This window comes from Oncorhynchus masou, chromosome 19 (genome assembly GCF_036934945.1).
Source record: "Oncorhynchus masou masou isolate Uvic2021 chromosome 19, UVic_Omas_1.1, whole genome shotgun sequence".
NCBI lineage: Eukaryota > Metazoa > Chordata > Actinopteri > Salmoniformes > Salmonidae > Oncorhynchus > Oncorhynchus masou.
Window position 1 is genome coordinate 16150902 of NC_088230.1, and position 21923 is coordinate 16172824.

The 21923-nt window shown below is 43.9% G+C and overlaps 1 protein-coding gene across 4 annotated transcripts; it reads left to right on the forward strand.

Annotated features, from left to right (window-relative positions):
- Nucleotides 1-1394: 1394 nt before the first annotated feature.
- LOC135505869 (nuclear receptor coactivator 7-like) lies at nucleotides 1395-20618 on the forward strand. Of its 4 annotated transcripts, XM_064925073.1 has the most exons (18): nucleotides 1395-1425; nucleotides 1875-2002; nucleotides 4866-5004; nucleotides 6258-6421; nucleotides 11516-11586; nucleotides 11860-11967; nucleotides 12054-12155; nucleotides 12250-12375; nucleotides 12464-12648; nucleotides 13109-13263; nucleotides 13462-14055; nucleotides 14136-14298; nucleotides 14409-14559; nucleotides 14756-14884; nucleotides 15022-15174; nucleotides 15253-15348; nucleotides 17026-17099; nucleotides 18768-20618. In XM_064925073.1, the coding sequence occupies exons 3-18, from the start codon at nucleotides 4967-4969 to the stop codon at nucleotides 18901-18903; spliced, it is 2445 nt and encodes an 814-aa protein (XP_064781145.1). In that variant the 5' UTR covers nucleotides 1395-1425; nucleotides 1875-2002; nucleotides 4866-4966; the 3' UTR covers nucleotides 18904-20618. The 4 variants fall into 4 exon arrangements, with proteins under 4 accessions (XP_064781145.1, XP_064781146.1, XP_064781147.1 ...); XM_064925074.1 differs by lacking the exon at nucleotides 1875-2002 and having other exon boundaries at nucleotides 1397-1425; XM_064925075.1 differs by lacking the exon at nucleotides 1395-1425 and having other exon boundaries at nucleotides 1756-2002; nucleotides 13142-13263.
- The last annotated feature ends 1305 nt before the right edge of the window (nucleotides 20619-21923 follow it).

Genomic DNA, 21923 nt, shown 5'->3' on the forward strand with positions numbered 1-21923 from the left:
CCAATAAATGTCGTTCCACTTCATGATTGTGTCCCACTTGTTGTTGATTCTTCACAAAAAAATACAGTTTTATATCTTTATGTTTGAAGCCTGAAATGTGGAAAAAGGTTGCAAAGTTCAAGGGGGCCGAATACTTTCGCAAGGCACTGTAGATGTCCTGGAGTGCAGGCAGTATGCCCCCGGTGATGTGTTGAGCAGAGCACACCACACTCTGGAGAGTCCTGCGGATGCGTTCAATACTGTTGCCGTACCAGGCAGTGATGCAGCCCAACAGGATACTCTCAATTGTGCATCTGTACATGTTAGTGATGGTTTTTGGGGCAATGCTGAATTTCTTCAGCCTCCTGAGGTTGAAGAGGCTCTGTTGCGCCTTTTTCACCACGCTGTCTGTGTGGGTGGACCATTTCAGATTGTCAGTGATGAGTACACAGAGGAACTTGACGCTTTTCACCTTCTCCACTGCTGCCCCGTCGATGTGGATGGGGGCGTGCTCCCTCTGCTGTCTCCTGTCTCCACTATCAACTCCTGTGTTTTGTTGATGTTGAGAGAGAGGTTATTTTCCTGGCACCACTCCACCTGGGCTCTCAACTCCTCCCTGTAGGATGTCTCATCGTTGTTGGTAATCAGGCCTACCACTGTTGTGTCATCTGCAAACTTGATGATTGTGTTGGAGACATGTGTGGCCACGCAGTCATGGGTGAACAGGGAGTATAGGAGGAGGCTGAGCACACACTCTTGTGGAGCCCATGTGTTGAGGATTAGCCTAGTGGACGTGTTGTTGCCTACCTTCAGCACCTGGGGGCGGCCCTTCAGGAAGTCAAAGGACCCAGTTTCACAGGGCGGGGTTCAGACCCAGGTTCCTTAGCTTTATGATGAGCTTGGAGGGTACTATGGTGTTGAAGGCTGAGCTGTAGTCAATGATATTCCTCTAGGTATTTCTCTTGTCCAGATGGGTTAAGGCAGTGTGATGGCGTCAACCGTGGACATTGTGTGTAAATTTGGATAAAACACAACATTGTATGGTTGGATCACATGCATCTAAGCTCTAACTAAACCATGTTGGAAAAAAATCCAATAGTGGTGTGTTTTCATTAAAATAAATCAGATGCTTTCTATGAAAACCCCCAATTTGGCTAGCCTAACCAGCTGCCAGATGTCATGGCACTATTATTACAAATGACGTAAAAGGGATAATAGGGCCATCTGGCGACCGTTTGGGCTACATTTGGGCATGTCTCACATCATGTTTGTTCAAAATCGTTGTAAAGCCATTGTTATTTTGTTTATTTGACAAAGTCAGTTCTGAAGATTGTTATGTTTAATGTGATGTGATTAATTTTCGTTTGTTCCTCAGGTGATTGTTCTAGCACCAGAGGGCGCTGTGCATTCGTAAACAGGAAAAGGTGGGAAATGCCATGGCATGCGGTAAGGTCAGGACAGGTTGTATTTGTGTTCGAAGTATGAAAATGTATCCATGTTTGCTCGTAGCTACCATTGGATGATATATGTAAACGTTTTATGCGTGCATGTCCACTATTTGGAAATAGTATCTCACGTTCATTTAAAATGTGGTTGTCAAAGGATAACCACGCGACTGTATGCTATCTGGGAGGCTTCGGACGTCCATACCGCCATTTAAGTTGAAATGTAGCTGAAATGGATATGGTAAATGTACGTTAGGGTAGGGACGGCCCAAGGATCCAGGATAGCACTGATCGTAAACGAACTGGCTCATAAATGTGCCTACGCAGCCACTGACAACGTAATCTTTGACGAAGCTAGGCTACCGTTAACGTGCTGAGCCAGCATCAGCTGTCAGTTATGTGTGGACCTTGTCCCTTCTGCGTAGCTAAAAGTGTCCCCTCTCTCCACAGTTTCACGCAGCATCCATCCAGTCAGTAGACTCCGGTTGCATTAGGTTACATAATTATCGGGAAATCTCGGTATTGCTGCCCCAGAAACAAGCGAAGCAGCCAAAGAAAAGGATGTAGCTAGAAACACGGTGGGTAACGTTAACTTAACTAGCTAACCTTAGTTCGCTGTTAAAACTAGCTTTAGCATGTATGAGCTAGCAATCCTAACTAGCTACCTAGTAAATTAACCGAGCTAGTTCTAATTCGAAGTTAGCTAGCTACTACGTCAACAGTATATTAGTTAGCGAACGATAGCTCAAAATGTATTTTCCGTTAACAGTTGACGTTAATTGTTATAGTTTTTTATGTTGCTGTTTAGCTAACTAACGTTATTTGACACTATATTTTGTTTGCCAATATCAAAGGCTCAATGCTGGCTGTTTAATTTCTGCTGCACTTGTTAGCAATATCAAAGGCTCAGTGTTGGCTGTTTAATTTCTGCTGCACTTGTTAGCTACAGTCATACAAAATGTAACGTTATGTATTGTAAAAAAGTACCTAGCTAGCTAACGGAGATGCCCTGTCTTGAAGAGAGTAGTCAGTATCACCTTGAGATCTAATACAGTTGCTCAGAGTTACTACCAATGTGTATAATAAAATATTGGTTACTAGAGCCGTTTGCCAAGCTTTTCATTGTGAGCTGTTGCAGTGGTTCAGGGAACTATTCATACCCACCCACTAATCAAAAGGCAAATATTAAACTCACACACACTGGGATTTGAGACTGATAAGCTATGCATTATGCTTTGCAAATTAGCAGATAACATGATAACGGCATGAGACAATGTCATTGCAACCACGATGGCAGTAACATGCAACTGGAAAAGACTGAATGTTGCTAGCTAAATCAAATTGTGAGCAGAATGACTTGGGACATTTTCTTTAGAAAGCCAATGGATGTGCTGCTACTGAGTCAGTCACATGATTCATGGAAAAATTCATAGATAATGTGATATCGATGGTGTCTTTCAAAACTTAAACTGTGGATTGATGAGAAACTGAAGGAGAGAGATGCTGCTTATAAATACGGCAAGGTGACCAGGGACAATTGTTTGGTTAAACAGTACAAATATGACCTATGCAGATAAATCAAGATGAGACAAGTATAGGTACAACATGGAGGAGAAGTTTAGCGGTTTGGATACTAGGTGTATGTGGCAGTGGCTTCTAAACATCACAAACTACAAAAAGAAACCCAGTGGACACTGGACACCAATGCTTGCCTCCCTACTGGACAAGCAAAACTTATTTTTCTCACGCTTTGTGCAAAACAACTCTGAGCTGCAGAGGCGCGCCCCTGAGGACCACGAGGCTACGTGCTTAAGGTCTCCATGGAGGGGGTATGTAAGTCATTCAATCGTGTAAACCCTCACAAGGCTGCCGGCCCAGACGACATCCCTAGCCTCAGAACATGTGCAGACCTACTAGCTCTAGTGTTTTCTGACATTTTCCATCTCTAACTCAGGCCGTTATTCACACTTGCATCAAGATGTCCACCATCAGTCCTGTGCCCAAGAAAGGGAAAGTAACTGAACTGAACTATCGACCAGTAGCTCTCATGTAATGAAGTTATTCAACAGGCTAGTCAGAGTAGGTCACCTCCTCCCTCCCTGACACACTTGACCCTCCAATTTACCTACTGCCCAACAAGATCCACAGACTACGCAACCGCCATTGCACTGCCCTCACCCACCTGGACAAGAGGAATGCATATGTGAGGATGCTGTTCGACTACCGCTCGACCTTCAATACCCCAAAGCTCACAGCCCTGGGACTTACCTCCCTATGCTACGGGGTCATGTAATTTCTGACAGGGAGCCTACCTGGTGAAGGTAGGCAACATTACCTTCTCCACACTGATCCTCAGCATGGGGCCCCACAAGGGTGTGTCCTCAGTCCCCACCTGTACTCACTGTATACCCACTACTGAGTGAACTCACACAGCTCCATCATCAAGTTCACTGCAGACACGACAGTAGTAGGGCTGATTGCCTACAGGGAGAAAGTAGGCACTCTGACAGTGTGGTGCCAGGTAAACAACCTCTCTATCAACATCAGCAAAACAATGGGGCACGCCCCATCCTCATCAATGTGGACACGGTCAAAAAGTACTCTGGTGTACACATCCAAATAGCTGAAACAGTCAAACAACACAGACCCCGTAATGAAGAAGGCACGATAGCAACTCTTTAACCTCAGGAGGCTGAAGAAATTCGGTCTGTCCCAGAGGACCCTCAGTGTTCTATGGGAGCATCATCAAGCATACTGTCGGGCTGCATCGCAGCTTTGTTACGCCGCTGACCGCATGGCACGACAGAGGGTGGTATGCTCAGCCCAACGCACCATTGGGTGCACACAGCCTGCTCTCCAGGACACCTACAACACCAGGTGTCGCAAGGAGGCTAAGAATATCATCAGGTAGCTCAGCCACCTGAGCCACAGCCTGGTCTCCCCGCTTCCATCACTCAGCCGCAGGCAATATAGGAGCATTATGGCTAAAACTAAGACTGGCCTATAGCTTGTACCTCCAGACCGCTGAATAGCCACCAGTAGTCGTCGTCATCCCCCAACAGACATCTACCCTGCCCACACCCCAATGGACATTATCATATCTCAGTTGTAAATATGTATATATTTTTTGCTTTATTCACACCTATGCTGTTGGCACTTGGAGCGCAAGTATTTCACTGTAGACTGCAACTACATCTGCACCCTGTGCAGGTGACAAAAACATCCTCTGACCAGTAGATTGTATCAGCTGAACAGCATGACTAATGCTCATTCGATATGCTTTCAGCACTCTGACTACGCTGTAGCATTAACCTTCAGTCAGCTCGATTGGCGTCTTTTGGCTTGCTGTTTGGTACACTTCTGCGTTGCTGCATACAGCAGACGATGCAGATATTTTAGCTAATTCCCTTCAATAATTATTTTTATCTCCCCCATGATAAGGAAGTGGCAAGGGAGAAGAGCGGGATCATTAGGACGTTGTGCCCACAGGCTCGGCGCGTGTGTGTGCGTTGGGGTGCATGCAGCTTTAGGATACCGCACTGATGGAGAAGAGAGACAGGAAGCCGGGCTACTTTGCCAGGTAAGTGAACGGTTCTTCTGTGTATAGCCTCTTTTAGGTCTATGCCAAAGTGTTTATAATGTTGCGTTTTTTGAGAGGCTGTGAAGTGGGTTTTAGTGTTAGCAGCATGTGGCAACAGTTTTGCTTCCCTTTGTGCATAGCGATTTGAGGGAGGACGGGATGTTTTGTAGCACCACTAACTGACGTCCCACTATGCCGTTGTTTGTTACGGTGCATTGAGTGACTGTCCACTTTTACGCTGACTGACATTGTGTTCACTGAGTAGTGCTCTGTAGCCATCTGGCCCTCACTGCACTGGGTACACCTGATACTGGCACTGATGCAATGGAGTCATGCGTCAATGCTCACGCACAGTAGAGTAGCCGACTGGATTTCTATCCCTGTAAGTAGCTGAAGCATGAGACATCCAGCAGTGATGATGTATGCTTGAGATCCTGGCTCTCTACTCCTGGGATAAGGAGGTTGCTGCTGTTTTTGGACGAGTTGTTTATGTTTTGCTGCGCTTGAGTGAGTACGCAGGCAGACTAGCTTTTCCTTTTCTACCAGGCTAGAGAGAAAGCAAGAGGGGGATAAAAAGGTAAAGCGCCAAAGGAAATCTCTACATTCCTCTCTTGTTAATGTCCCTATGTGAAACAGTAGTGTGCTGTGTGGAATTTGTTGGTGGAATCCAGAAATGTTTACCATATGTGTGTATGGTCTGCTGCTGTGTTTGTAATGGAAGAGATGCTATTTGAAGGCCAGAACGATATCTGTCTGTCTTGTATCCAAACCTATTGATCCAGTGCTCCTCCATTACTCTGTTGCTGTCAAGCGCTCTCTTTAGTCGTCTGCTTCTCCATTTTCACATGTCCTTTGCCTGTACAGCATCTGTTTTCCTTGAGTTTTGATTTCCCTGCCCCACTCTTTCTCCAGCTTTTTCTATACTGGGCCCAGACAGCCAGGATCTTGTTTTCAATCTGACTAGAGCTACATGCTGCCATGTCGGCTTAGTTAGCTGCAGCTTCCCCTGTTAATGAACCCAGGCAGGCGGGGGTGGGAGACGCCATGACATCACCGCCTGACCTATCAATAATGAATCAGGAAAAAGGACAGAGGAGAAGAGAAAGTGGGCAAGCAAAAGACAGTGACGTTGTGGATTTCTGTTTTTGAGTTTTTCACAACCTAACAGGAAACATTCATTAGCCGTGAAATCCAATGTTCATAAGCATGATTGGAAGTAAACAGATTGACCACCCCTCTCTCCATATCCTCAGGTTGAAGAGACGGAGACAGCTCAAACAGAGCCAATCAGAGAAGGCTATGGCTGAGCAGAACCCGTCGGATTCCTCCTTAAAGACGCCCGTCATCTCCTGCCCATCCCTCCCTGCTTTTTCTGATCCCCAGGAGAGGATAATACCAAACCCACCTGAAGGTTTAGGTAAAACATGCCTCACACACACAGCCTTTCTATGGGCACATTAACAAAGGGTCAGAAGTGCACTATATGACCAAAAGTGTGGACATCTTGTCGAACATCTCATTCCAGAATCATGGGCATTAATATGGAGTTGGTTTCCTCTTTGCTGCTATAACAGCCTCCACTCTTCTGGGAAAGCTTTCCACTAGATGTTGGAACAGTGCCGCGAGTGCAATAAACTCTCATTCACGTCTTGTCCCAGAATGCACCACGCAGTCCATGGGAAACGTTGCCCATGCTACGCAAATGGGCCGTGTGGTGCATTCTGGGCGATTCTGGGACAAGACGTGAATGGGAGTTTATTGGACGCTAGCTCAAAAACCCAACATTAACACAAATTTCATCAACAATAAGTACAACATTGCAAATATTTTCTGAGATGTGAGATAATTAACTTGCTATCTGTAATATCGTATAGCTTTGGAATCGTGACATTCTCTACTTTCAAGGAAAATAGACACGTTTCTTGACATACGCAATCCCTTCTCAAAGTCCGTGTAACGATTAACTTGACCATGCATGACTGTTCACACGATTGGACCACAGTCTGCTGGGTGGAGAAGTATATGTTCCTTCATTCATTGGATTCAGACTCCACTCTGTGAGGCACATCGATCTGCAGGTTGAACATGAGATTGTGGACAGCTAACTACCTACTTTACATGCTGGTATTGTCTTTGGTTGTTGTGTTTAACTACGTTTGCTTGCAAGCCAGCCCATAACGAGATCATTGCGTTGTGGATTTTGTAGTCAACTTGACCTGCAACAGAATTCAACAACGATTTTCCATGTTGCTACCAACCTTATTATAAAAGGAAAATTAAACATTTGTTCACAAAAATTCTCACATTTTAAAGGAATGGTGGATTTTTCCTTTTAAGGACACCAGCTCTTTCCATGACAGACTGACCAGGTGAATCCAGGTAAAAGCTATGTTCCCAGTGTCAATGAAGGGGAGGCGATAGGTTAAATAATGATTTTTAAGCCTTAAGACAATTGAGACATCGATTGTGTATGTGTGCCATTCAGAGGGTGAATTGGCAAGACAAAAGATTTAAGTGCCTTTTGAATGGGATATAAACTCAGCAAAAAAAGAAACGTCCTCTCACTGTCAACTGTTTATTTTCAGGAAACTTAACTTAACATGTAAATATTTGTATGAACATAAGATTAAACAACTGAGACACAAACTGAGCAAGTTCCACAGACATGTGACTAACAGAAATGGAATAATGTGTCCCTGAACATAGGGGGGGTCAAAATCAAAAGTAAGTCAGTATCTGGTGTGGCCACCAGCTGCATTAAGTACTGCAGTGCATCTCCTCATGGACTGCACCAGATTTGCCATTCTTGCTGTGAGTTGTTACCCCACTCTTCCACCAAGGCACCTGCAAGTTCCCGGACATTTCTGGGGGGAATGGCCCTAGCCTTCACCCTCCGATCCAACAGGTCCCAGACGTGCTCAATGGGATTGAGAAAAAGGGCTCTTCGCTGGCCATGGCAGAACACTGACATTCCTGTCTTGCAGGAAATCACGCATAGAACGAGCAGTATGGCTGGTGGCATTGTCATGCTGGAGGGTCATGTCAGGGTGAGCCTGCAGGAAGGGTACCACATGAGGGAGGAGGATGTCTTTCCTGTAACACACAGCGTTGAGATTGCCTGCAATGACAAACAGCTCAGTCAGATGATGCAATGACAGACTGCCCCAGACCATGACGGACTCTCCACCTCCAAATCGATCCCGCTCCAGAGTTCAGGCCCTGGTGTAACGCTCATTCCTTCGACGAAAAACGCGAATCCGACCATCACCCCTGGTGAGACAAAACCGCGACTCGTCAGTAAAGAGCACTTTTTGCCAGTCCTGTCTGGTCCAGCGACAGTGGGTTTGTGTCCATAGGTGACATTGTTGCCGGTGATGTCTGGTGAGGACCTGCCATACAACAGGCCTACAAGCCCTCAGTCCAGCCTCTCTCAGCCTATTGCGGACAGTCTCAGCACTGATGGAGGGATTGTGCGTTCCTGGTGTAACTCGGGCAGTGGTTGTTGCCGTCCTGTACCTGTCCCGCAGGTGTAATGTTCAGATGTACCGATCCTGTGCAGGTGGTGTTGCACATGGTCTACCACTGCGAGGACAATGTCTCCCTGTAGCACTTTCTTAGGGGTCTCAGACTACGGACATTGCAATGTATTGACCTGACCACATCTGCAGTCCTCATGCCTCCTTGCAGCATGCCTAAGGCACGTTCACACAGATGAGCAGGGAACCTGGGCATCTTTCTTTTGGTGTTTTTCAGAGTCTGTAGAAAGGCCTCTTTCGTGTCCTAAGTTTTCATAACTGTGACCTTAATTGCTTACTGTCTGGAAGCTGTTGGTGTCTTAACAACCGTTCCACAGGTGCATGTTCATTAATTGTTTATGGTTCATTGGACAAGCATGGGAAATGGTGTTTAAACCCTTTAAAATGAAGATCTGTGAAGTTATTTGAATGAGCTTTGAAAGACAGGGCCCTGGAAAGGGGACGTTTCTTTTTTTTTTGTTTAGTAGTAGGTGCCAGGCGCACCAGTTTGTGTCAAGAACTCCAACACTGCTGGATTTTCCACATTGAACAGTTTCCCGTGTGCATCAAGAATAGTCCACCACCCAAAGGACATCCAGTCAACTTGACACAATTGTGGGATGCATTGGAGTCAACATGGGCCAGCATCACTGTGGAATGCTTTTAACACCTTGTAGAGTCCATGCCCCAATGAATTGGGGCTGTTCTGAGGGCAAAATGGGAAGGTGCAAGATCTTCAAGTTCCTCTGTGTCCACATCACTAAGGATCTATCGTGGTCCAAACACACTAACACCGTTGTGAAGAGGCCACGATGCCTCTTCCTCAGGAGACTTAAACGATTCAGCATGGGCCCTCAGATCCTCAAAAAGTTCTACATCTGCAACATTGAGAGCATGTTGACCAGCTGCATAAACGCTTGGTATGGGCAACCGCTTGGGATCCGACCACAATGCCCTACAGAAGGTAGAGCGGATGGTACATCACAAAAAATTGTCAGACTGCAGCCACCCAAGTCATAGATTGTTCTCTCTGCTACCACACGGCAAGTAGTACCGATGCACCAAATCTGAAACCAACAGGACCCTGAACAGCTTCTTCCCCCAAGCCATAAGACTGTTAAATAGTTAGGCTGGGTAGCTATTTGGTTAACTATTTAACAATCTGCGTTTACCCTTTTTCACTACATTTTTTGACTCATCACATGCGCTGTTCACATACTGTTTACTAAAATCTGTCACTTTATTCCTACTTTATAAGTACATATCGATCTACCTCAACGACCTCGTACCCCTGCACATGGACTCGGTACTGATACCTGTTGTATGTAGCCATGTTATTGTTAATCAATGTGTGTCTTAATACTTTTATTTTACTTTTCTATTATTTCTATATTTTCTTTCTCTCTGCATTGTTGGGAAGGACCCGTAAGCAAGCATTTCACTGTTCATCCATACCTGTTGTTTACGAAGTGACAAATAAAATTTGATTTGAAGTAAACAACATTTGCAAAAATGTATTTGCGGGAGTACACTGTTCTCAAAGACACATGATGTGAGTCGTTTTGTGTGACAGATTAACGTTTCCGTAGTTTTCTGGATCCAACACAGACATCCAGTCATGGTTTGGGGGGCGTGGCCACTGGTGCTGTCGCCGATTAGACATTTTAGAGGCCCTCGTGTTGGCCGCAGTGACAAAATGTAGCTGTTTTTAAAGCTAATTTCCTGTCATTCTACACATTTTGCCATGGCTCATGCAATCTGAGTGACTGAAACATTATAGCACAATCAATGGGATCCCGATGCCATGATAAGAAATACTCAAATGCATAATTTTTTACATTTTAGATGTACCTGACTGTCAAGCTTTTATGTTGATGATTGTTGGTTCTCAAAAAATGATCTTATTTAAAAGTCCATTATATTTTCTATATACTTTATATCTGGTTTTAGTCTTATGTTTACCCCTACAATTATTTTCTATTCACTGTTTGGACATGGGCAGCCCCTAATTCTAATAATAATTTAACTTTTCTATACAGAAAACCCTGATCTTTGTTATAATCTGAGAGGAAAATCTAAATATGCAACAACTAGGACTGGTGGTTAATGACTAGGATTGTCCCTTTTTGGCTTCTGGACAACAAAGAAAGTTGATATGAAAACCAGTAGTGAAATTCTGAGAAGCTTTTTTGTTTCCTACTGCTTGCTAAGCTATTGGGTGCTGCTCCCCTGTCTCTCCCTCTGCTCCACTGCTGCAGCCTGTGTCTGTGAGTTGCCTAGCAATGAGTCTCCTCTCTGGCTTGCTCATGGCTCACTCTGGCGAGACAGAGCCATTTAGTTGACACATTAAGCAAGCTACTTTCTTACTCCATACACTCACTATACATTGCTAGTCTGCAGACTTTTTAATTCCGAGGATGTTGCATAATGACCATACAAACATGTTATTAAATCCGAAAAGGTAGTCATCCTAGTTATGCACTGACTAAGGATTCTATGTAGGACTACACTGCATTAACTTAGCAACTTTTAAAAATCTATATTATGACATTCTCGTTCTGATAAAGCTACCAGTCACTAGTTAGTACAAAGACCGTAATGTATAAGTGACCGCTCTTACCAGAGGTCAATTCTGTGTGGATGTACAGTGACCCACAGCTGGACTCCTCACAGCCTGCTGTACAATGCTGAGTCATTCCTCCAGTTTCTATAGAGGAGCTGGAGTAGAGGAAAGCGGAAGTAGTGGGACGGTGTTCTAATGAACTGGTTCTGGCAATAAGAAGTGCTGACTATGACTGTAGCGTACAGAGTTCACTAGGATACTAGCTAGCCGTGTGTGTGTTCGCGAGCTAGGGTTATGCTTGTAATATAATTATATTGAAAGCAGTGTGCGCTAGTTTGTTGGTGTATACATGCATTTTGTTTCTGAATGAACGGAGCGATTTATTTTTATTCATCTCTATACTGTGTCACTGACCTATTTCTCTGTCTTTCAGATGACAGCAACAACATGAGCAGCCAGGCCAAGAAAGAGAAGAGGAGGCCCCCCGGGACACTGGAGTATACTGTGAGTACAGGCTGCCTCCGTAATGCCTCACTACCTCCACCCGCTGACACTTCAACTCCCACATGGGGTTCTGACTCACTCTTAACTGAGGTAGGCAATGTGGACGATAAGCCTAAATTTTTTTTGTAATTCAATAATAAAGCAAAAAGGTTGCATCCTATTCAGGGAGTCAAGGTTTCTGCTTTCTAATTTAGTCTTTCGTGCTGCATTTTGACTTGGCTAGATTGATACTTTTGGTAATAAACATTTACCAAGGATGTAACTTTGTTGCAGGTGGGACCCCAAGAATCTCTAAACAGCATTGCTCTGAAGTTCAACATCACCCCCAACAAATTGGTGCAGCTCAACCGCCTCTTTTCCCGCAGTGTCTATCCAGGACAGGTGAGCTTTCAGCACTTAACAAACCACTTCCTGCTGTCAATCTTAGCTTTCTGATTGGCAAACAAGCCTGTCTGTCACCCTTGCAGAAGCTATTTGTTCCTGATGTGGGCCAATCGGAAGCCGACTCTCAGTCTGTGGTTTCCTCTGACCCCACCTCCATCAAAGATCTAACAGAGAAGGTGTCACAGGTAAGTCCGTTATCCTTGATAAGAACAACCCAGACTAAAGTAATCAATTTGATCCTAGTTCTGTGCTCGTCCCTGCTGCCTGGCAATGCTACAGGATGGAGACTTTAGTGGCAGGTCAGTAAGACCACTACGACGTGAGCGGTCTTCCCTGTCTGAGGATGAGAACCCCGCCATTGTCAAGTTCATCAAGATGAGCTGCAAGTACTTCACTGACGGAATGGTGAGTGGCCACGCCGGAGGCAATTTTGAAATTAAAACAACCACCACAGCAACAGAGATTAAAACTTGTGTCTTTTATTGTCTCCCAGGGTGTGGTGGGAGGGGTGATGATCGTGACGCCCAACAACATCATGTTTGACCCTCACAAGTCGGACCCCCTGGTGATTGAGCACGGCTGTGAGGAGTACGGTCTGATCTGCCCAATGGAGGAGGTGGTGTCTGTGGCCCTCTACAACGACATCTCCCGCATGAAGCTGAAGGACGCGCTGCCGTCGTAAGGACCCACCCAGGCATCCTGAGACTCTTTCGCACTGTCAATTCATCTTTCACTCCCTATTTAAACCCTTTTTCCCCCTTTCCTGATATTATCCTTGCTTTCCTTGCTTATTTGTCAAGTGTTGCATTCTGTCTTTCTGCACTCTCCCGTATTTGTTCGTTCTTCTCCTTCGGAGGTGAAAATGTTAACTAATTGGCCGAGCTCATACTGTTGGGTTTCCTGTATCAGATTGTAGGGGCAGACATGACACTCCATTCATTTTTTGTTTTGTTTATCTGTTTCATTTTGTACTGGTTCATTGTTGTTTAATTAGTATTATTATTTAGCCTTTTAAATTATTTTATTTGTGTTCTGTTTTTGAGTTGCATTATCATTTTGTTCATATATGATTTGTTTAAATTTTCCCATCCTCCGTTGTGATGTGCGTGTGGTGCCCCCTGACTCCTGGCCCGCACAGAGACCTACCCCAGGATCTGTGTCCTCTGTATAGGCCCGGAGAGTGGGAGGAGCTGCCCTCAGAGCGCGACCTTAACCCCTTCAGCCGCTACGAGGCGCTGGATCCCAAACGACCCATTGTCCTGGACGACATCGACTCTGCCCTGTCAGACACGGGTATGACTGAGCGATGACGCACAATGACTTGTATTGGATCAGGATGAATCATAGAAAATCAATATACATCATAGTGAATCATTGTATGTGTAGTTTAAGAGAAATCTAAACCAAATGGCTTATGCGGAATAATTTATTTAGCATTATTTAGATCCATGTGGTAATTTTTGTAATACCTCATGGTTTCTTATATCCCAGTCTTAGAGAGGGCAGAGTGTGAGCCAGCAGACCAGTCTCCATCAGACGAGGGTTTCACAGAGCTGGAGCTTCCCTTGAACGGGAGCGCTGAGGAACCAATGAGTGGATCCAGGCCACCTGCCAGTGCTACCAGCCAGGACCAGCGGGGAGAGCTCCCAGGATCTAGTTCCCCTAAACGGGTGGAGTCCCAGTCCCTCTCTGACCCAGTCCCACTGACCTCGCAGAGAGGAGAGGAGGACGATGAAGGACTGGTCCAGAACCGCTCCATCGAGGAAACGACCCAATCACTGCCTGTCCTTTCAGAGACTGAGAATAACGGTGAACTGTTGAAGCCTGCTAGCCAAGCCACACGTCAAGCCAAAGACGGGAACTCTTCAGGGCAACTGGTGAACGGTGTTAGCGACCAATCAGAATCGGCAATGGACCAAAATAGGAAGCTGAGCTTGAGTGAGACCGCTGCGGCTTCAGGGAAATGTAGTTCTCAGGAACCCAGCCCTGCAGAGGAGTGGCTGAGTGAGGAAGAGAAGCGAAAGAGGAGCAACAAGGCAGAGGTGAAGTCTTGGCTGCTGGAGAGGATGCAGGCGCCCATCCAAAGTGAGTGTTCACAAGCGGTTTGTGTGGTTTCTTGTATAGTATTATTTCAATATTACACTTACCTCTCTCTCTCTCTGCAGACATGCTGCTCTCCACAGAGGAGAAGAGTAAGACCCCGCCCATGTTCCTTTGCTTCAAGGTGGGCAAGCCCATGAGAAAGTCCTTCATCATTGGCCGGACATCCAGCCCCGCCCACACGCGAGGAAAACAGCCAGAATACTGGTTTGCTGTGCCCCAGGAGAGGTGAGAGGTCAACAATGACAACGGTCACAGTCGGAACCTATGAGAACTGGGGTGCATTCACAATACTATAAATGTTGAATGTTCTGAAACATAAATTTGGTGTGTTTCAGGGTGGACCACCTCTATGCATTCTTTGTCCAGTGGTCTCCTGACGTGTACGGTAAGGAGGCCAGGGAGCAGGGCTTCGTGGTCGTGGAGAAGGACGAGCTCAATATGATCGATAACTTCTTCAGTGAACCCAAGTCTTCTCGCAGCTGGGAGGTGTGTTCACATAGCATGACCTTGGTCTGTGTGGTGTTGTATGTTCGCACTGTGTTCAAGTGTTTTGTGACTTTGTGGACTGTGCATTTCTTTGTGTTTGGCCCAAGCTGTGTTCAATGTTTTTGACCATGCATTGAGTTTAGTATGTTTTGACTGTACTGTTGAGGTGTCTGACCATGCATGGTTGTGTTCGTAGATAATCACCATCAACGAAGCGAAGCGCAGGCAGAGTTTTGGCAGCTATGATGGGGAGGAGCCTTTTGGGGATCTACTGCCCATGCTCAGTGACCCCAGTGCTCTGCTACAGGACACACACATAGAGAAGGTAAACACACAAATGCCATGACACACAAAACACTTTCAATCAAGAAAACATACCCAGTGTGACTTCACCTACACAACCTGCACGCAAACTCCGAAATACACATATTCACACAATCACATGTCTCTGTCTCCCCACAGCTTGCTTGTCGGCTACCAGCGCGGGTGCAGGGGTATCCATGGCAACTGGCTTACAGTACGGTGGAACACGGGACCAGCTTAAAGACCCTGTACAGGAGCCTATTAGAGGTGGACAGCCCTGTGCTACTGGTCATCAAAGACATGGACAACCAGGTACTCACACACTAAACATGGTGCTCAATTTGTATTGGGCTCTTGAGTTTTATTCACGCTTTTTATCTCTCCCCCCAGTTGTTTGGGGGATACTCCACCCATCCATTCAGAGTAAGTGAGCACTGCTATGGCACAGGAGAGACCTTCCTCTTCAGTTTCTGCCCTGAAATCAAGGTCAGACATAATCTCATTTATACTCTGTTGTATCTGCATACCTACACTACCGTTCAAAAGTTTGTGGTCACTTAGAAATGTCCTTGTTTTCCATGAAAACATACATGAAATTAGTTGCAAAATGAATTGGAAATATAGTCAAGACAGTGACAAGGTTATAAATAATGATTTTTAATTTAAGTAATTGAGTCCTTCAAACTTTGCTTTCTACAAAGAATCCTCCATTTGCATCAATTACAGCCTTGCAGACCTTTGGCATTCTAGTTGTCAATTTGTTGACTTAATCTGAAGAGATTTCACCCCATGCTTCCTGAAGCATGTCCCACAAGTTGGATTGGCTTGATGGGCACTTCTTATGTTCCATATGGTCAAGCTGCTCCCACAACAGCTCAATAGGGTTGAGATCCAGTGACTGTGCTGGCCACTCCATTATAGACAGGATACCAGCTGACTGCTTCTTCCATAAATAGTTATTGCATAGTTTGGCGCTGTGCTTTGTCATTTTCGTGTTGTAGGAGGAAATTGGCTCCAATTAAGGGCCGTGTAGTGTATGGCATGGCGTTGCAAAATGGAGCGATAGCCTTCCTCCTTCAAGATCCCTTTACCCTGTACAAGTCTCCCACTTTACCACCGCCAAAGCAGGCCCAGACCATCACATTGTCTACATCATGCTTGACAGATGGCGTCAAGCACTCCTCCAGCATCTTTTCATTTTTTTCTGTCTCGCGAATGTGATCCGAACACCTCAAACTTAGATTCGTCTGTCCATAACACTTTTTTCCAATCTTCCTCTGTCCAGTGTCTGTGTTCTTTTGCCCATCTTAATTTTTTATTTTTATTGGTGAGTCTGAGATATGGCTTTTTCTTTGCAACTCTGCCTAGAAGGCCAGCGTCCCGGAGTCACCTCTTCACTGTTGACGTTGAGACTGGTGTTTTGCAGGTACTATTTAATGAAGCTGCCCGTTGAGGACTTGTGAGGTGTCTGTTTCTACAACTAGACACTCAAATGTACTTGTCCTCTTGCTCAGTTGTACACCGGGGCCTCCCACTCCTCTTTTTTTATTCTGGTAAGAGACCGTTTGCGCTGTTCTGTGAAGGGAGTAGTACACAGCGTTGTATCTTCAGTTTCTTGGCAATTTCTCGCATACAATAGCCAACATTTCTCAGAACAAGAATAGACCGACTAGTTTCAGAAAAGTTATTTGTTTCTGGACATTTTGAGCCTATAATCGAACCCACAAGTGCTGATGCTCCAGATACTCAACTAGTCTGAAGAAGGCCAGTTGTATTGCTTCTTTAAACCGTTTTCAGCTGTGCTAACATAATTGCAAAAGGGTTTTCTAATGATCAATTAGCCTTTTAAAATGATTAACTTAGATTATCTAACACAGGGTGCCTTTGAAATGCAAGAGATGGTTTCTGATAATGGGCCTCTGTACTCCTATGTAGATGTTCCATTAGAAATCAGTCGTTTCCAGCTACAATAGTTATTTACAACATTAACCATGTCTACACTGTATTTCTGATCAATTTGATGTTATTTTAATGGAATGTGCTTTCAAAAACGAAGTTAGGTGACACCTCAAACTTTTGAACGGTAGTGTATGTTTCAGAATTCATTCATTCTGTCATTGCTTTGCTGCCTGACTTGATGTGGGTTGCTTTTCCTTTTCTCAGGTTTACCGCTGGACTGGGGAGAACTCCTACTTTGTGAAAGGCAACACAGATTCTCTTCAGATGGGAGGGGGAGGGTGAGTGTATTTGAATATACAGTCCCTTCAGAAAGTATTCATACCTTTTGACTTATTACACATTTTGTGTTACAGCCTGTATTCAAAATGGAGCTAACACAATTTTCTTCTCACCCATCTACACATAATACTCCATAGTGACAAAGTGAAATCATGTTTTTAGACATGTTAGCAAATGTATTGAAAGTGAAATATAAAATCTACATAAGTATTTATACCCCTGAGTCAATAGAATCACGTTTGGCAGTGATTACAGCTGAGAGTCTTTTTGGGTAAGTCTCTAGGAGCTTTGCACACCTGGATTGTACAATATTTGCACATTCTTTCAAAAAAATCTTCAAGATGTGTTAAGTTGGTTGTTGATCATTCCTAGTCAGCAATTTAAGTCTTTCCATGGAGTTTAAGTCAAAACTAACTGGGCCACTCGGGAACATTCAATGCCACATTGGTAAGCAACTCCGGTCTTTATTTGGCCTTGTGTTTTAGTTTATTGTCCTGCGGAAAGGTGAATTTGTCTCCGTGTCTGTTGGAAAGCAGATTGAACCATGTTTTCCTCAAGGTTTTTAATGTGCGTAGCGCTATTCTGTTCCTTTTTATACTAAAAAACTCCCCGGTCCTTGCCGATGACACACATACCCATAACATGATGTAGCCACCACCATTCCTGAAAATATGAATTGTGGTACTCGGTGTTGGATTTGCCCCAAACATATCACAAGACCTTGCATTCAGGACATAAAGTGAATTTCTTTGCCACCTTTTTCTTTTCTTCAGTTTTACTTTAGTGCCTTATTGCAAACAGGATGCACCTTTTGGAATCTTTTTTATTCTGTACATGCTTCCTTCTTTTCACTCTGTCATGTAGGTTAGCTTTGTGGAGTAAATGTTGTTGATCCTTCCTCAGTTTTCTCTTATCACAGCCATTAAACCCTGTTACTGTTTTAAAGTCACCATTGTCCTCATGGAGAAATCGCTGAGTGGTTTCCTTCCTCTACAGAAACTGAGCTAGGAAGGACGTTTGTATCCTTGAAGTGACTTGGTGCATTGATACACTATCCAAATTGTAATTAATTACTTCACCATGCTCAAACGGATATTCAATGTTCGCTTTATTTATTTAGTTTTTCCTTATCTAACAATGGGTGCCCTTCATTGCAAGGCGTGGAAAAACCTCCCTAGACTTTGTGGTTGAATCTGTGAAATTCATGTTCTACTGAAGGACCTTACAATTAAGTGTATATGGCTACAGAGATTAGGTAGTCCTTGATAAACACAGAGGGAGTCCATGCAACTTATGTGACTTGTTAAGCACATTTTTACTCCTGAACTTATTTAGGCTTGCCATAATAATGTGGTTGACTCAAGACATTTCAGCTTTTCATTTAATTCGTCAAATTTCAAAAACATAACTCCACTTTGAAAGTATGGGGTATTGTGTGTGTAGGGGCAGTGACACAATCTCGATTTCATCTCCTTTTTTTTTTTATTCTGGCTGTAACAACAACAGCTGGAAAAAGTCAAGGGGTGTGAATATGTTCTGAAGGTACTGTATGTGGCTGAGCAATGTGAGACTATCTTTGTGTGACCTCCTCTTTCTGTTGAAGTCAACTTGTAGTTATAAGTTTGTCTGACTTTTTCCTGTCTCTCTTTCTCCTTCCCTCCATCTAGAGGTCAGATAGGGTTGTGGCTGGATGCTGACCTGTATCATGGCACCACCTCCAGCTGTGCCACTTTCCACAACCAGCCCCTCTCTACCCAGAAGGACTTCATCATCCACAGTGTGGAGGTCTGGGCCTTCGAGTAGCCTCCCTCCACCTCATCCAGTCCCCTCCAAAACCCTCCAGGGGGGAGACCAGGATCTGGCTTCAACGCCCACCCCTTACTCTACCAGAATGGGAAGCTGATAATTTGACATGGTTTATGACAGCTGATTTGATGTGGTTTGTCCTGAGGGTGGCAGAGGTGTGAGAAGCTGTGGCTGGTGTATTTCCCTATTACTCTATTGGCTGCCTTATACCTCCCATGCCACCCACAGCTATTCCAGCATGCAGCCTGCCTACAGAACTCAAAACTTCTACCCACTTGGAGAAGAGCGACATGTTCCTGGAGGATCAAAGAGGCAATTGTCCTAGCTAACGGAATCAGTCATGAGTTAATTTCAAACACAATATCAAAACATAGGCAATGAGATGTGAGATTGTTGTATTAGGGATGTGGCTAGTGGGTGCAATGCACATCAAAAAGGAACAAGGTATCTGGTTGCAGGTGAGTAAACACAACCATCAATTCTCTACAAATGCAGAAAATCTGAATATTCTTGTTGACAAGTCCATAACATGTCAGGGGAAAAAACATGTGAAAAGAGGAAAGGTTAGCCGTTTTAGGTAGGCATTTTGTGACTCATTTCTCTTCCGAAACACATCTGCCCCAAAACCACTTTAAATATAGGAGTAATTGTTTACAAAGAAGAGGCTTACCATGACTGAAGGTTCTTGTTTTCATGTCTCCAGTCCTAAATAGACTTAATGAGAATGTTACATTGCATTCCATGTCTCTTTCCAAAACAACTGTCAACTAAGAAGGGAACATAAAGGGGGTTTTGCAATGACCAAATGTCGTTTTATTTTACTTTTGTATCTGTTTTGTTTGTTTCTCTTCACATTTTATAATTTTTCTTATGATTTATTTGTACAAAGAATGTATGATTTTTGAAATAGTATCATTTTGTTACAGAATTGTATTTTTTTGGTGAATGTGTTGGTTTGTTTTCTGTTGCTTTTAGGTAAGTCCTGTGATCGGCCACAAGGTTGATACATCCAAGCACTAAATAGATTGAAGAATCTCAAGGCAGTATTAGTCTGTCACATCTTTGACCAACTGTACCTTCTCTTTGTTTTTAAGGTGTGTTTCTGTAAGTAGAGTGAGTTACTGCAGAGTGAGTTTAGTCTACTCAACTGTTCATTAGAACACATGAGCCAAGGGAAGTAAGACAGTTCAATAACTCCCACGTTGATTGGTCTGGTCTGTGGCATTAACATCAATCATTTGTTTGTGTATAAACCTGTCACGATTGTCATTTTCTGCCACTACATAAGGGAAGGACCGGTGAGTACTGAAATTTCAGGAAAGAAAGGGATATACCATTTTAGTTTTTTTCTTAACGTGTTCTGTTGAGATCTTATACCACTGTTTTCCAGACCAATGTTGATAAATGGAGTGTTTTGTTTCTGTCTCAAGTTACCATGAGCTGACTAGACCTACTGCATGATATACTGTAATACAGACAATACTGCTTAAATATGACATTCCCCTTTCTGCATCCTACTACTCACAAATCCTTATAGGTGTGGCTTTGTTTCTTTCTGTGTAATAGATGTTGTGTTGTTCTCACTGTGAATGTTCCCAAAGTGTTATTTCCTGTGAATCCAAAACGGTCATATTATAGGTGTGTCACTGAGGATATTTATTGTATTGTTATGTTTAAAATGAAATAATAAACATAATCAGATTCCAGCCTGAGACTTTCCCCCCCATATGCTCTTGCTTGCTTTTCCAAGGTTTGCTTATTTCCTTTTAGGTAGGCTACATAGGCACATTTACTATAGGTAAAGCTGACAATGTTTCAAAGTAGTTTAGGATTTATAAAATTGCTCAACATCTAGCAGGTGTAGGTGCTTGAGAATGCTATTCATTGACTACAGCTCAGTGTTCAACACCATAGTGCCCTCAAAGCTCATCACTTAGCTAAGGACCCTGGGACTAAACACCTCCCTCTTGATCCTGGACTTCCTGGCGAGCTGCCCCCAGGTGGTAAGGGTAGGCAACAACACATCTGCCATGTCTTGATTAACTTGGGAATGATTTTTTCTGTCGATGATAGTAAGCTGTCCAGGCCCTGAGGCAGCTAAGCAGCCCCAAATGATGATGCTCCCTCCACCATACTTTAAAGTTGGGATGAGGTTTTGATGTTGGTGTTCTGTGCTATGCCTTTTTTTCTCCACACAGTGTTGTGTGTTCCTTCCAAACAACTCAAATGTAGTTTCATCTGTCCACAGAATATTCTGCCAGTAGCGCTGTGGAACATCCAGGTGCACTTTTGCAAACTTCAGACGTGCAGAAATGGGTTTTTTTGGACAGCAGTGGCTTCTTCCGTGGTGTCCTCCCATGAACACCATTCTTGTTTAGTGTTTTACGTATCGTAGACTCGTCAACGGAGATGTTAGCATTGTTTCAGAGATTTCTGTAAGTCTTTAGCTGAAACTCTAGGACTCTTCTTAACCTCATTGAACATTCTGTGCTGTGCTCTTGCAGTTGTCTTTGCAGGACCGCCACTCCTAGGGAGAGTAGCAACATTGCTGAACTTTCTCCATTTATATACAATTTGTCTTACCATGGACTGATGAACGTCAAGGCTTTTAGAGATACTTGTGTAACCCTTTCCAGCTTGGCATGGTTCACATTAGGCAATACTTCTTGTGAATGGCAAACTCAAATGTTGTGAGTGTTTTTTTAAACCGGCAAGGCAGCTCTAACCAACATCTCCAATCTTGTTTCATTGATTGGACTCCAGGTTAGCTGACTCCCGATTTCAATTAGCTTTTGGAGAAGTCCTTAGCCTAGGGGCTCACATACTTTTTCAAACCTACACTGTGAATGTTTAAATTATGTATTCAATATAGACAAGAAAAATACAATAATGTGTGTGTTATTAGTTTAAGCACACTATGTTTGTCTATTGTTGTGACTTAGATGAATATCAAATCAAATTTGATGACTAATTTATGCAGAAATCCAGGTAATTCCAAAGGGTTCACAAACTTTTTC

What these genes read in the sequence shown, in the direction of transcription:
- LOC135505869 (XM_064925073.1), top strand. Translation starts at nt 4,967, where the DNA reads ATGGAGAAGAGAGACAGGAAGCCGGGCTACTTTGCCAG. An exon ending in AAGCCGGGCTACTTTGCCAG is followed by an intron (nt 5,005 to 6,257) that starts GTAAGTGAACGG and finishes CCATATCCTCAG; the next exon opens with GTTGAAGAGACGGAGACAGC. An exon ending in AGTACTTCACTGACGGAATG is followed by an intron (nt 12,376 to 12,463) that starts GTGAGTGGCCAC and finishes ATTGTCTCCCAG; the next exon opens with GGTGTGGTGGGAGGGGTGAT.